The sequence below is a fragment of the Cucurbita pepo genome, chromosome 2, assembly GCF_057944985.1.
Source record: "Cucurbita pepo subsp. pepo isolate OVF chromosome 2, ASM5794498v1, whole genome shotgun sequence".
NCBI lineage: Eukaryota > Viridiplantae > Streptophyta > Magnoliopsida > Cucurbitales > Cucurbitaceae > Cucurbita > Cucurbita pepo.
Window position 1 is genome coordinate 9829806 of NC_141799.1, and position 14772 is coordinate 9844577.

At 35.7% G+C, this 14772-nt stretch overlaps 1 protein-coding gene across 1 annotated transcript; it reads left to right on the forward strand.

Moving 5' to 3' along the window:
• Window positions 1–345: 345 nt before the first annotated feature.
• Window positions 346–832, forward strand: LOC147793598 (uncharacterized). The gene has a single exon (XM_087121153.1). It carries the CDS (start codon window positions 454–456, stop codon window positions 715–717), a length of 264 nt encoding a protein of 87 aa, XP_086977279.1. The 5' UTR covers window positions 346–453; the 3' UTR covers window positions 718–832.
• Window positions 833–14772: the final 13940 nt, after the last annotated feature.

Sequence of the window (14772 nt, forward strand, 5' to 3'; positions counted from 1 at the left end):
AATAATGACGAGTAGGGTTTAGAGAAACAAGTCATAAAAATAGGTTCGTATTCTCAAATTTAGATGTAAGAAAATGAAAAGTTTCCTTCTAAAAAAATGAAGAAATCAATCTACCAAAGTAGCCCACAACTCTTGAAAAAAAGGGCCTTGATTGATGTTGATGATCCACCACCATTATCCCCCCAACTAGTCTCCATCATTCCCTCCAACCCCACACATGGGTTGCCACAATAATCACATCATTCTCTTCAATCTCCTCCCTCCATTTTCTCCATCATCATCATCATCATCCTCTTCAATCTCCTCCCTCCATTTTCTCCATCATCATCATCATTCTCTTCAATCTCCTCCCTCCATTTTCTCCATCTTTTCTTTATAAAAACCATCCAATCAAAACCCAATTAGGAATAGAAGAGAAGAGAAGAGAAGAGAAGGGCCAAGTACTTCCAGGCTATGGAGAAGAGCAAAACATTCCCCAAGTACTCGTCCTCCACTTCGGGCGAGTTCGGTTTCGAAACCCAGTCTAACTCGTACAATTTCAACGGCTCGGCTGAGAAGGGGAGTGGATTTTCGTCCTCGGCCGATCCCGAGCTTCAAAGGAAGAGAAGGATCGCCTCTTATAATGTTTTCAATATGGAAAACAAAGTGAAGTCCAGTGTAAAGAACAGCTTCAAATGGATCAAAACCAAGTTTAGTGACCGTCGCTACGGTTTGTGAGTTTCTTACTTGATTAAAGTTTTTTTTTTTTTTTTTTCTTTTTTTGTGTGTGTTTCTAAAGACTTGGAACCAAATTGAAGGTATAATTAAAGAGTTTGGAAGGTGGCTTTGTTTCTCCATGGAAGTATAAAACCCAATTACCTCTATTTTTGGTTGAAATAAATATAAGATTTAAAGTAGTTCATATTTTTCAATCCAAAATTATATCTTTCTCAATGATTATTTATCTACTTATTTCTTTTCTTTTAAAATATGTATTTTTCTTATGTATTTTTATGATTAAATAAAAAATTAGGTTAGTGATTGGGAGTGCATTTCTTTTTTCTTATTGCAAAAAGAAAAGTTATTTGAAAAAAGAAAGAAAAAAGTTGAGACCTTTTTCCTTTTTCCACTTGCCTTTAATTAAAATGAAGATTCCTTGCCAAAATGATGTCATTTTTTAGTTCAACAGTGTTTCAAATATTGGGATAATGAATTGATTACAATAAACCAATAAACCAAAAACAAAGGGACAAATGGTATAGAACATTAAGTTTTAATTTGCATTTTCATGAATGAGATCTAATTATTTAAATTAAAGTTATATGTCAATTAAACGGGTTGAAATAAGTCATAGATTGATTAGAATGAATTTTGGTGTCAGTTCGAGTCATAACTTGATCGAGATGATATTTGATGTTAGTTTAAGTGAGCATTACTTTTTTAAGGTGTATTTGGTGTGAGTTCAAATGAGTCGTAGCTTGGTCGAAGTGAAATTCATTGATACGAATATTTGGTATCTCCACCCCAAATGTGTCATAATTCGGGGGCAAAATGTCTAGAATGCAACGTCAATTGTCTCATAGAATTAATAATCATATTATCAAGAAGGTGAAGATAGAAATTAATTGGGCAACGGTAAAAAAAAAACTAAGTGTGAGAAATAATGCAACGACTCGCTTTTCAAGAGACTTGAACCACAAACTTCTACGTATTGACACGAGGCATATGAAAAACTCAATAAAATTTTTCTTCTTAAAAATGTAAGATGCAAGTGAATGAAAATACTGAATATTAAACAATAATTGGAATCTCAGCTCTAGAACATTCTCATCCTAGACCGGCTCTTCAGTTGCTATATGAAAAGTATGAGGTAGTAAGAATGGATATAAAAATACATTCAGGAAGTTTCCTTCACACAAGTTTTAAATCCAATAAAACTTTTAGTTAAACTTCACGTTTTTAGGTTCTAGACTCTCGAAAATTAACCTAAAATTCTGAAGTTTTATATAACCTTGAAGTGAGTCCTTAATATTCTAACCTAAAGTTCTTTCATGTTCTGAATCTATCTGGGTCCTAGGTGGTTCACCTAGGCTAACATTGTATGTTTTCATGGTCAAATTAATCGTGGCCTAAGTTAAGTGTACCACATGGTTACAAGGTTCCTCAAAGAGCATATTCTCCTCAAGGTTTAGCATGGGGTATAGGAATAGAGTCCATCAAACCAAATTTTCATCTACAAAGGATTAGTTTGGTAAACCTTAAGTAGGTTCATAATGTCATGTCAAGTTCTACGAGGGAGTGTTGTTTCTTTCTACCCACAATAATGACACAAATAAAATTCTAACCTCGACCTAGTATCCAACAAAATTTCACGATCAGATTTTTGAGGTTTAAAATTTGGGATCTTGACTAAAAAGACAAGACGATAGTAAACAAACAAACAAAAAAAAAAAAAAAAAAAAAAAAAATCAAAATAGTGAAAAAATACCGTAAAATTTTGCATGATTTAAAGACATACAACACCATAATCAAAATCCAAAATTTAAAATGATAACAATACAATATAGGTGTTTTTCAAGTTATTTACCAATGGAAAACGGGAGTAGGATACAAATGAATATGACTGACAACCCACAAAATACAAATTAACTGATACATTGGGTTGACATCTCTATGTAACAATGCAGCTTCACAACACTCTCCCTCGACTGGTACCTAAAAAAAAAATGATGAGTATAAAAATATTCAGTAAGCAGCCTACTTGTAGGCTCTCAACGCCCTCATCCTAGGAAGTTTCCACAAATTTTTATTTGGTCTCTAGGAAGTTCGGACCTAATTTCACAGTTATCTAAGTTTATGAGTAGGTTTTGAAGTTCCAAGTAGTTATCTTGCATGTCATAGTCCCTTTCGGGGTCGGGAAGTTGCTACCATATACTAGGGGCAACCATCATGAGTCAACTACCTGTGTAGTCTCAAGTCCCATTTTCAAGACTAGTTCATGGTACCGCGGGCTCAACCTTTGACCCATCCCTGCACTTAATAGAAGCTCTCACCTTATCATCTACCCATGTAGTCTCAAGTCTCTCTCATGACCAATTTACGAGACCGCGGCATTAGCCTTGACCTATTTCCACACTCAATAGAAGCACTCTCCTTGTCATCTACCCTTGTAGTCCCGTCTCTCTCCATGATCGATTTACGGAGTCGTAACATCAGCTTTGACCGATTCTACCTTCAATAGAAATATTCTCCTTGTCATCTACATATGTAGTCCCAAGTCTCTCTCTAAGACCATTTTGCAGAGTCACATTGTCAACCTTGACCTGTTCTACACTCAATAGAAACACTAACTATCTATGTGGTCCTACGTCCCTCCTCAAGACCAGTTTATGGGATCATGACGTCAATCTTGAACCGTCCCCGCACTCAATAGTAACTTAAATAGCCACAATGGTTCTAGTGACACCGTTCATACTACTTTTAGCCTGTTAGGCTTTTTTAGTAATCCTTGCCACGAAGGCCTACTAGGTTCTTAAGGTGCCTAGGTTGTTTAAGTCGCATATGAGGATAGTCAGGGACAGCTCAATAGAGCTAATCCTATCTTTAAGTGCACACAATTTTAAATCTATAATCACTGCTCATGATCCTAAAGTGCTTAGTCTATTTAAAAACTTATTGACCTAGGTCAACGAAAAACTACTCTAGTTCTAATGCCCTAATTTTAACATCAAACATTATACCTGCATATTAAGGAGATATTTTTATTGATTACCTAAAGTACAAAAAAAACGTAACTTAATCAATCATACCTTGAGATAACATATTTCCATCATCCAAATCAAGATCACAATATCCATCCTCCATTCAAGCACAGTTGCAAACATTTAAAATTGTCATGCATATCAAATTTTTTATCCAAGGGAAATTTCGTAATTTTTCATATCGTACTTAGCCTTTTTCATACAAATTGTAGAGTTGTGAACATGGATATTTTATCAACCTAAGCTAAAATATGCTCAAATGGTAACATGCCCTAGCGATCCCTACAAGTACTACTTAGAGAAAAGTTTGAATGTCTACTTATATGGATGAATCATGTCTTCCTGAGTTTACTTTTCCGCATGTTGGAAACTCCAAAATTTTTAACAGTTCACTAGTAAGTCATATTTCAAGTAAAATTAAGCTCAATATTAAAATCGGGACGAAAAAATTGAGTGCACCTTCATGTGGATTCACGCGCACACTAAGACACGGACAGTCATGTTCATTGCACGGCACGTGGCATGCACACATAGGTTGTGACATAATTGAGTCGGTTCAAGCATCGGTTTGGGTTGGGTCTTGGTACACAAGTTATTAGGTCGAATTGCGGGTGCGAGTTGGATATCAAGCAACGTGTCACCACCAAATACAAGTTATTTGGGTCGGGGTCTTGGTTCACATCTTTCTAAAACTCTCATTCTTCCCTTCCCTTGAATATTTTTTTTAATAAACTCCTATAAACCTTGACATTGTGTCCAATTCATAGCGAGGAACATTTTATGGAGAACTTATACTCTGTTGGAGAATACCTAAGAGACTTGCATGAGGAACTTCTACGCCGTTGAACATACCTAAGAGACTAGCATCCAACGATTTCTACAAAGGTAGAGTTTTTATTCTGATGCTAAATGCATTTTTTTAAAAAAAATTCTTAATAAAATCAAAGATTTCTACAAAGGTAGAGTTTTTATTGTATGCTAAATGCATTTTTTTTAAAAAAATTCTTAATAAAATCAAAGCAGTTCTCAATACTTTCGCTTTAAGGATGAAGAGTTCATTGCATTTAAAAGGTTAGCTGATAACCCTTCCACACGACTATATAATCACATTGATTCCGGGGATTGACCCTGTGCGCTAGCTAACTAATTGAGTCTACTTACGTGGTACCTCATTCCATTTAAGATGGATTTATGGAACAGTGACCCATTTCAGAAGGCTCCTATCCATTTACACACATAATAGTGGCACCTAACATGATAAACCTTAGAAACACTATCATATAAGACTCATATAGGTAAAGCTCGACAATACTCTCTCATGGGCTTACCAATTAGGCCAGGGACATTATTAGGTCTAACCTATGTCTCTAATAATACTAAAAACATACTAGAGGGGATAAGAATCGATGTTGGCTCTGGTGATATCGTTCACAACCGTTAATAGGTTGTTATGCATTTTATTGTTTTAAATTATTTTATATTGCTTTTATTTTCTCTAAATTTCAGTGTTTCGTGTTTGAATAGGTAAGACCATGGCTGTGTTTTTCAGAGAATAGAGAACAGTATGTTTTAAATGTTTTTGACATTTATACTATAGAAGGAGTTGTTTTTGACATTTATACTATAGATGAAGTTTTCTTTTAAGAGTTATATTTCCACGTTAGAGATGAGTATGAGACGTTAGTAGCGACTTTGAGTATGTGGAAATTTAGGTCGTTACACCAACCTTTCGACAAGCCTATCTTTGACACTTTTGTTTACTAGTTCCCCTATCTTACTCATATTTTGTCTTCTTTTCAATGTCCACTTTATATGGTGTGTTGGATGATGTACTCGGTCGCATCATGGCACTCATCTATGTAACCCTCACGTTGTCGGATGTGCGCCACTTCAGGGTCGTCGCTTTGCTGTCTCGACATGAAGGTCACAACATACTCTCGTCATAATATGGTTGTGACAGCTGACAAATGAGGGACGCTCCCTCCCTCAGATCTTAGGCGACTTTCAATTTTCATCCCCACAAAATTTTTAATTTACTTTTGTAGGAATCCGAACACACAGGTTTAGTGATTTTTTTCTCCAATATTTTTATAAAATATTAATTTCAAATAATATTTTAACGTATAATTTCTATTAAAAAGCTAAAATATTAAAAAAAAAAATAGTATATTTTATAAACAAAAATATAATATAGTATTCTACCAAATTTATAAAAATTAAATTAGTATTTCACACAAAAATTTATTTATTTATCAAATAGAGAATGATCATATATAGATATAATAGGGGAGGGTTGGAGGGTTGGCGTCTATTAGTTAGGTAAGAAATCCATTATGTTCTATTATTTGGTATATAAATAGAAATTTCGTACCTCATTTCATAAAGAAGGAAGCCAATTTTGTGAACAATTTGAGAGTAGAGATATTTTTCTTAATCTAAAATCCCATGCATGGCACCTCATTAACTACTTTACCATTTTTGCTCTCCAATCTGATCATCAAGGTTAGAAATCACGACTCTCCACAATGATATGATATTTTCCACTTTGAGCATAAGCTCTCGTGGCTTTGTTTTGGGCTTCTCTAAAAGGCGTTGGAGATAGTATTCCTCACTTATGAACTCATGATCTTCTACTAAATTAACCAAGGACTCACTCCCAATGATTCTCAACAACGGTCATAACTAGAAATAAGTTGCACTAAATTCTGACACTCAATCACTTTCCTGGCTTCCTCCTTCATCCTTGGAATTTTCCTACGCCACGTGGCCGCCGTCGACCACCTGGTTGGAGGTGGTTGGAGGCGATTATGGGTGGAACCTCCCACCAACCCCTACCTTCTTCTCGGAATGGGCTCGCAATTCAACATTCTACATCAAGGATAGACTCAGCACTTCATTCATTCATTCTTTCTTTCTTTCATTTCTGCTACTCGTAACTTGAATGCATGTTTGGTTGGGCAGTAATCAAATCAAGAGGCAACGAAGCTCATGATGTTGCAAGTCCAAAATCTCAAGCAGATTTTGACGGATGTGTCCTCCCACCATTTGTTTATGATTTTGTTGGTTTCATTTCGCTACCGCGTGTTGGCCGCTTTTATTTTATCTCCGCTATGGGAAATGATTGCAATGCAGGAATGAAATTTGGTATCGACGTTCTACCAAAATTGTGAACATGAATGCCAAATTGTTGGAGGATGCTATCATCATTTTCAAATAATAATACCACACACATAATTGTGGGACTTCCTCCACTCTCTACTTCTCTAAACCACAGCTATGTTCAGCTTCTTTTTTCTCTTCCTTCAAGAAATATTGCAACAAATTTTAATAATTGTGTTAGTTTATGTCGAGTTGAAACTTATAAATCTAAGGAATGTCATCAAATCTATGTTTATCATTTAAATGATTCAAACAACGACATTATATATATATACCATCTATAAAAAATTTATTCAAGGTTGGTAGGTCACGGACTATAGCAATCTCTACAAGATGCACATAGTCGCAACGCTTGCTTGTGTTGATAGCGTCTTTACCAAGTTGGTTAGCATGGTGATCTAACCTTGCATAACAGCTACTTATTCTACTTCATAACTCCCTATGCTGGTACGTACCGGTACTTTCTATTGCATAACAGCTATCTCGGCTGATTTTGACCCTCGATTACAACACACTGAAACAAATAATCGAAATAGAAAAAAACACAATAACTTAAAATAATTGATTTTTGTTGAAGAACTTAAAATCTAATGAATTTTTTTATTTTTCTATGGAGATAAAGCATACTTCTAATAATTATTTATAAGGGAAGAAATTACTGATAGTTATTATCCTAAACTTGGGGAGAGATTACCATATATCTCTCAAGTTTTCTAAGTTAGTCCTCCTAATTTTGCTGTAAAAGTTATAATCTCTTAAATTTTCTCCACAAGTTATTATTTCTTAAATTTGCTTTCAATTTAATTCCGATGCAAAATCTAAATCAAGTAGAAGTCAAATTTATGGACTCATGATTTCTCCCATAAATTTGACTTTACTCAGATTTTTCATTCCAAGCAACTCCCACATCTCTGCAAATTGAACCCAATGAATCCTTGTGGGTTTTGGTAAGAATATTCACACATTGTTCTCTAGTGCATATAAACTCTACAATAATCTATCATTTCTCGATATACTCACAAATAAAGTGGAAGGAGTGTGTCTTTGTTGGGTCTGTGAAATACTGGATTGTTCATCAGTGTGCTCATAAATTTATTGTTGACATAGACTGTTACCGACTTTAACTCACTTCTGGTCATTTTGCTCAACAAGTTTCTCAACCACAATACTTGGTACAACATCGTAGTTGCTGCCATGAACTTGGCCTCATTGGAAGACAGTGTCATAGTCCACTACTTTTGAGATCGTCAAGTGACCAAATTCCTGTTGAAATACAACATCATTTTTCTGGTGCTTTTTCTATCATCGATGAGTCCAACTAAAACATTATCGGTAAAACCGACTTGTTCTTCAAGTCCTCGCCCTCTTTGATACTTCAATCCGTAACTTGTGGTTTCCTTTACATAGCAGAGAATGTGCTTGATCGTTTGATGATGCATCAAGTAGGCTTCTCCACGTACCTACTTAACATTCTGATAGCATATGAAAGATCGGTATGAGTACGAGTCAAGTACCTCAGACTTCAAATGGTGTGCCTATACACACGGTGGGATTCACTAAGCTTCCTTCAACGTCTTTCCCAAACTATAATTTTGCTTCCTTAGGATACTTAATCTAGTTGCGTTCTTCCATCTTAAATTGCTACAACACCTTCGTAGCATAGGTTGGTTGATTTAGCATGATGCAATCTTACTTTTGGTCACCTCAATACCATGGTAGTACATGAGTATCTCGAGGTCAGTCATCTCAAATTCTTTCATCACTTACTAATTGAACTCTTTGATACCCCTTCCACACTATTTTCAAGTCGAGTCGCGACAAAAACATAAAAGTCAAAGTAAAATACGGTAAAAAAAAAAAAATCATTTAAAAAAACATATATTTAAAAACCAAATTCAAGTTTGAATATATTTGGCTCGATAAGATAACACAACTTAAAACATTAGATAGTTGAAACACGATGTGGCTCTGTATGACACCTTTTTCAGAACTCGTCCATCCGCTACCAACTCCTTCTTGTCTCCTAAAAACACTTAGTAAGTAGGCTCTTAATCGCACCTTAGAATACTAGGGTATTATGCTCGGTCATGTCATATCCTTCTTAGTCTGAACTCCTTGCCCTTCGTGGCCTTCATAAAAAATGTTCCTTGTAAGTGCCAAACAGTCAATTGGGACTAATTTAGATGAAACGATGTTGCCGTATGCTCCAATTGAATTTTTTAATCTTCTTTACTCGTCAGCCATGAAAACTTGAACTGGGAGAAAATGTTTGGGAAGTTTTTAGCTCTCAAATTTTTCATGAAGTATTTTAGGAAGCTCATTTAAAACGGGTAGGGATTGGTTTGAAGAAAAATAGTTAACCATTGCTAGAAGAAATCTAATGAAGAAGAAAACACATAAACTAAAAGCATATTTCTAAGTTTAAGGAATCCTCAAGGGTTTGATTCTTATTCCAAATGAGAGCCCTACTTCATACTTCATAAAGGAAACTTAAACCAACCCGGAACCTTTCATAATTTTCGTGAATTTGAAGTTCACTTTTTAGAGTTTTTTTTTTCTTTTTTTTTTTTTTTTGTCAAAAACATCTCCTCTGATCATAGGCTTATTGACTTCATCCTCGAATTTCAACTATTGGATTTCAGTTATCTCGAGTTTTCTTGAACGAACTAAAATTTTAGTTCAATCCTATGCTTGGATTCAAAAATATTTTAGTATTATTTCTTGATAAATTCGAAAGTTTTTAAAAAAAAAACCTTTACCCATTTTGAACATTTTCACCTTCTTGAGCATCTTTAAACTCCTCTCTCCTCTCAATAAGGAATAAAAATTTCGGGAAGTTCCTTAAAATTGAAAAATGACCTTTTTGTCCTTATGCTTACTTTTTCTTTTCTAGAACTTTCCTAAAGACCTTGAATCCTTGTAATTTCTTGTTAGGGCATTGAAACCACTCATTTAATCATGCTCTTGTCCTTTTGGGAATTGACATTGTTATGGGTTTATGAGAGATTATCACCGCCTCCTTTACCGCCACGTCTGCAGCCAAGGCCACCCATGACCTCTACTTTCCATGTTGCTGCCACCATATCCCTTTGTGCTTGAAAAATAAGAATCAACTGCACTTTTCTTTTTTGTCCGTGTGAGTCACTCTTCATGTGAGAGTAAGAGACGTTTTTCCTCCTCTCTGTTGCCATGACCACAAACTCTCTCCTCATGAGCCTTAAGACGACCAACAGCCTCCTCAATAAATTCTTGAGGTCACAAAACTGCTCGATAGAGGTAATGATCTACATAAATTTCGAGGGATAGCTAGAAGGAACTTTTTGACGACAAAGATCTCCTCACTTGTCGCCTAACATATGGATGTCGGTGACGATCGTTGTCAATTTCATGAAAATTCGTCCACCGACTCATCATTCTTCATGCAAATAGCCTTGAAATCACTCTTAATGGTTTGCATGTTTGTTTACTTGACTACTTCCACACCCATATGCATTGTTTGCAACATCTCCCTTTTTTTTTTTTTTTTTTTGTCGAGTTCTTTTCTACCAATATGAGAAGGACATCCTAACTTGGTAGTTGACAACCAGAGTCATCTTGTCCTTACGCTTCTCGATGTCATCATTGTGCTAGATGGTATTGTTAAGTTATGGAGTCTGCTCCCTGTATTTATAGCTTGGTCAACGGCTATATCCGGTAAAGCTATATTTGGTAAAGCCATATATGGTAAAGCTATATCCGGTAAAGCTATATATGGTATAGCTATATATAGTAGATGGTTAAATCTAGTAAAGCTATATTTAGTAGACTGAACCATATATATCTCGTAGGAATGTACTTCTATTCTCTGCCAAAAATAAATAAATAAATAAATAAATAAAAATTATTATAAAGAACAAAAAAAATTTTATTATTATGTAAAATAATAATAATAATAATAATAAATTAATAAATGAGTAAATAAAAATAATTATTCCCTAATCTCTCCTAGTCAGTTTCCCAACAATCTCTCCTCAATCCACCTGATAGTTCCTGCAAAAAAAAATGAAACAGAAATGAAAAATGTTGCAGAGATATCAAGATTTACATGGGAGAGAGATTTGAGATTTCTCTGTAAATTATATCTTCAGATCTCCTTTTTTTTTATCCAATTATTTAGTTTTATCTAGCAATTTACAAAGATCGTCAGGATCAATACCAGAAAAAAAAAATAGAATCGATTAAATTGGCCAAAATAATTGTTAACCTAATTGAAAAAGGTAGCAAACAAAACTAAAGAAGAAGGTTAAATAGATTTAACTTATCAGAATTTCTTCTTCGGCAAAAACAAACACAAAAAAAAGGTTCAGATTTAGTTTTGGCGAGATATTTTGCTAGAAAAAAATTTTACATTTGAAGAGGTCAATAGTTTTCCTTTTATTTTATTTAATGATATTAAAAAGATTTTGCATTTCAGTAGTTTTCCTTTTATATGATTTAATGATATTAAAAGTCATCCTCAAACACAGGGGATTATTAAAAGGGAAATACAATAAAAGACAGGGGGAAGATTGTGAATATAATTGAAATTATCTGGAAAATGTTAAAGTGTTTAAATAGAATATCTGGAAAATTTTAATGGGTATTAAATGGTTTATATGAAAATAATACTATAACAAACGTATATAAATATTTCAAGACCTAACTCAGGCAAAGACTCTAACGTTCGCATGAAGTATAACACATGGATCAATATAAATTAGAGAAACAATTTTGTAGAAATTCAAACTCGGAACTGATGTCATGGGCTCACATAGGTTGACTTGGAGTTCAATGGACTTTCATTAAGGATAACGACGGAATCGAACTTTCATTAAGGATATATCGTGACAACGACTTAAGCGAACCAGGTAAGTGACCTTACTATCGGCATGGTTGTTTTTTGATGTTGACACGTGCCCTGTGGTTCTGCACGTGTCATATATATTAATATGTGTGAATTGTCTGTGGATCGATATGCTTCCTATATGTTATGTTATGTCATATAATATGTGGATTGTATGATAATAATTATGGTACGATGTGCTCTAGGAGATGTTTGAGATAGGATACGAGAAGGATGCACAAAACAAAATGTAATGATAGGAGTAAGATACGTTCACGAAACGTTAAGGTTAGGTTACATACCAGAGTGCTATGGATAAGAGAGATTGATGAAAGAATACGGTTAGGTTATGGGTAGAAAGGGATAGGTTTGTGATAGATTGATAGAACGATGGCGTTAGGATACGTTCTGGTGATGATATGACTAAGGTACGTCACGTAATGATATGTCTGTGATAGGTATAAGAACGTTAAGGCTATGGTAAGTTAGAGAACGATATGACTATGAAGTGTTTACGTTATGACTTGGTTATGATATGATCCATTGTATGCTAGATTATTGTGTTTAAGTACGAAATCATGTGAACGTGAATGTATGTTATTTATGCTGCTTAGTTGATGTGATATGAATGCATGTGACGATGTGTGGCCCTTGTACGATTATGGCTTGTTGTATGGGTATTGAAATGTAACTGAATGAATTGTATGACATGAAATACGGTAAATTGCATGATACATAACCCCGCTAGGAATATGTATGATATGTAACGAAACGAGAATGAGAATGACATGTAAGCATGAAAACGTGACACGGGGTTATGTTCATTAAATGATGACTGTAGGACTAGTGGGATCTCATGCATATTGTGTGATCATGCATTTGGGGGGATACCCCTATCCCATCACAAGGGTACGGACGCGTACATCCAAATGGCAGGACAATGATCGTTATGCCCTGCATAGCGCTGCCGTGACGGTTTTGGTTTTAACGGGTCCCGGTGGGCCCCCATAGCATGCCCACCGGCTAGGGACAGTGGCCCAGCGGTGTGCGAACTAGCTGGTGAGCCCATACTCGCACGTATGGGATGCGTGTAGAGTATATGGTACACGTCCACGATTACCTGTTAGGATTACACCGTAGGGAAAACGAAACGAAACAAAATGAAATGAAACAAAACGAAATGAAAGATAGGTCCCATCATTTCATTGCATGTGATTGTTGCATTTAACCCCAATAGTGGGGTCACTTACTGAGTATTTCTTTAAATACTCAGGCCATGTGCTACTACATTTTTTAGGTTAAGGCAAGACATTCCTATACGGCTGACGACGGCATCGCAACTCGAGATCGTGGCACATGCATAGGATAGTGGTATTTATTTTCTTAGACTTAAAATAGAATAGGATGTTTTAACTTAAATGCTTATTTATTTTATTTCGGGTCTTTTGTTGTGTCGTTTAAAGATGTTTTTGAAACACGTAAGTCTATGGCTGTGTTTTTAAGTTAAAGGTTATGTTTTATGGAATTTAAATGAAGTCTTCCGCATTCAATGTTTATGGTATGTATACAGTAGCGACCTTAAATTAAGTAGAAAATTTCGGGTCGTTACATGTACTCTCTCTTGTTGTACATACCTGAAGTCATCAATAAAAAATTCTTTTAGCAGAGTTCTCCTTGCAATTTTCTCTATCCTGTTCTTTGTGTTCATCTAGATCGAGCGTGTGCGTTGTTGTGCGATCCTAACAACTGGTATCAGAGCTAACGACTGATATCGATCCTAACAACTGGTATCAGAGCCAGGCGGAAGTCAGAGCCAAGCGGAAGTCAGAGCCAGGCAGAAGTCAGAGCTAGGCGAAATTCACCACGATCTGTGAAGATGGAAAGTTCAAAGATTGGAATTGAGAAGTTCGATGGATCCGATTTCGGTTTCTGGAAGATGCAAATTGAAGATTATCTGTACCAGAAAGATCTTCACGAACCTCTGTTGGGGGTGAAGCCGGATACCATGACCACGGAATAGTGGAAGCTCAAGGATTGACAAGTCTTAGGGATGATACGGTTGACGCTATCCAGAAACGTGGCGTTTAACATCATCAAGGAGAAGACAACGTCAGATCTGATGAAGGCGCTGTCAAATATGTATGAAAAATCGTCGGCTATGAACAAGGTGTTTTTGATGCGTAGATTGTTCAATCTACAGATGTCTGAAGGTGGACGTGTTGCTGATCATATAAATGAATTCAATATGATCATAAGTCAACTGGGTTCGGTGAAAATTAATTTCGAAGATGAAATTAAAGCGTTGATTTTGATGTCATCCTTACCCGAGTCATGGGATACTGTTGTTGCCGCAATCAGCAGTTCTCGAGGATCTGATAAACTGAAGTTTGATGAAATTCGAGATGTAGTTCTCAGCGAAAGTATTCGCAAACGGGAAACTGGAGATTCATCAGGCAATGCTCTCAGTGTTGATCGAAGGGGAAGAAGCAAATCAAAGAGCTCAAACAAACATGGGCGTTCAAAATCAAAGAACCAGAGAAAATCTCCAAACAAACCCAACGTAACGTGTTGGAGCTGTGGGGGAAAAGGACACTTTCGGACAGATTGTACAAAATTGAAGAAGAAGCAGAATCATAAATCTGAAGATGATGATGATTCTATATATACAACAGAAGATGTTGAGGACGTTTTATCCTTAGTGTGGACAGCCCAGCTGAATCCTGGATTTTGGATTCAGGTGCATCGTTCCATTCGTCTCCAAGTAAGGAATTGTTTCGAAATTTCAAATCAGGAAATTTCGGGAAGGTGTATCTTGCCGACAACAAAACCTTGGAGATTGAAGGAAAGGGAGATGTCTCCATACAAACTCCAGTAAGAAATCAATGGACATTACAAGATGTCAGATACATTCCTAGTCTCAAGAAGAACCTGATCTCTATTGGTCAGTTGGATAGCACAGGCTATGCAGCAGAGTTTGGAAAGAGTTCCTGGAAGATTATGAAGGGCGCCATG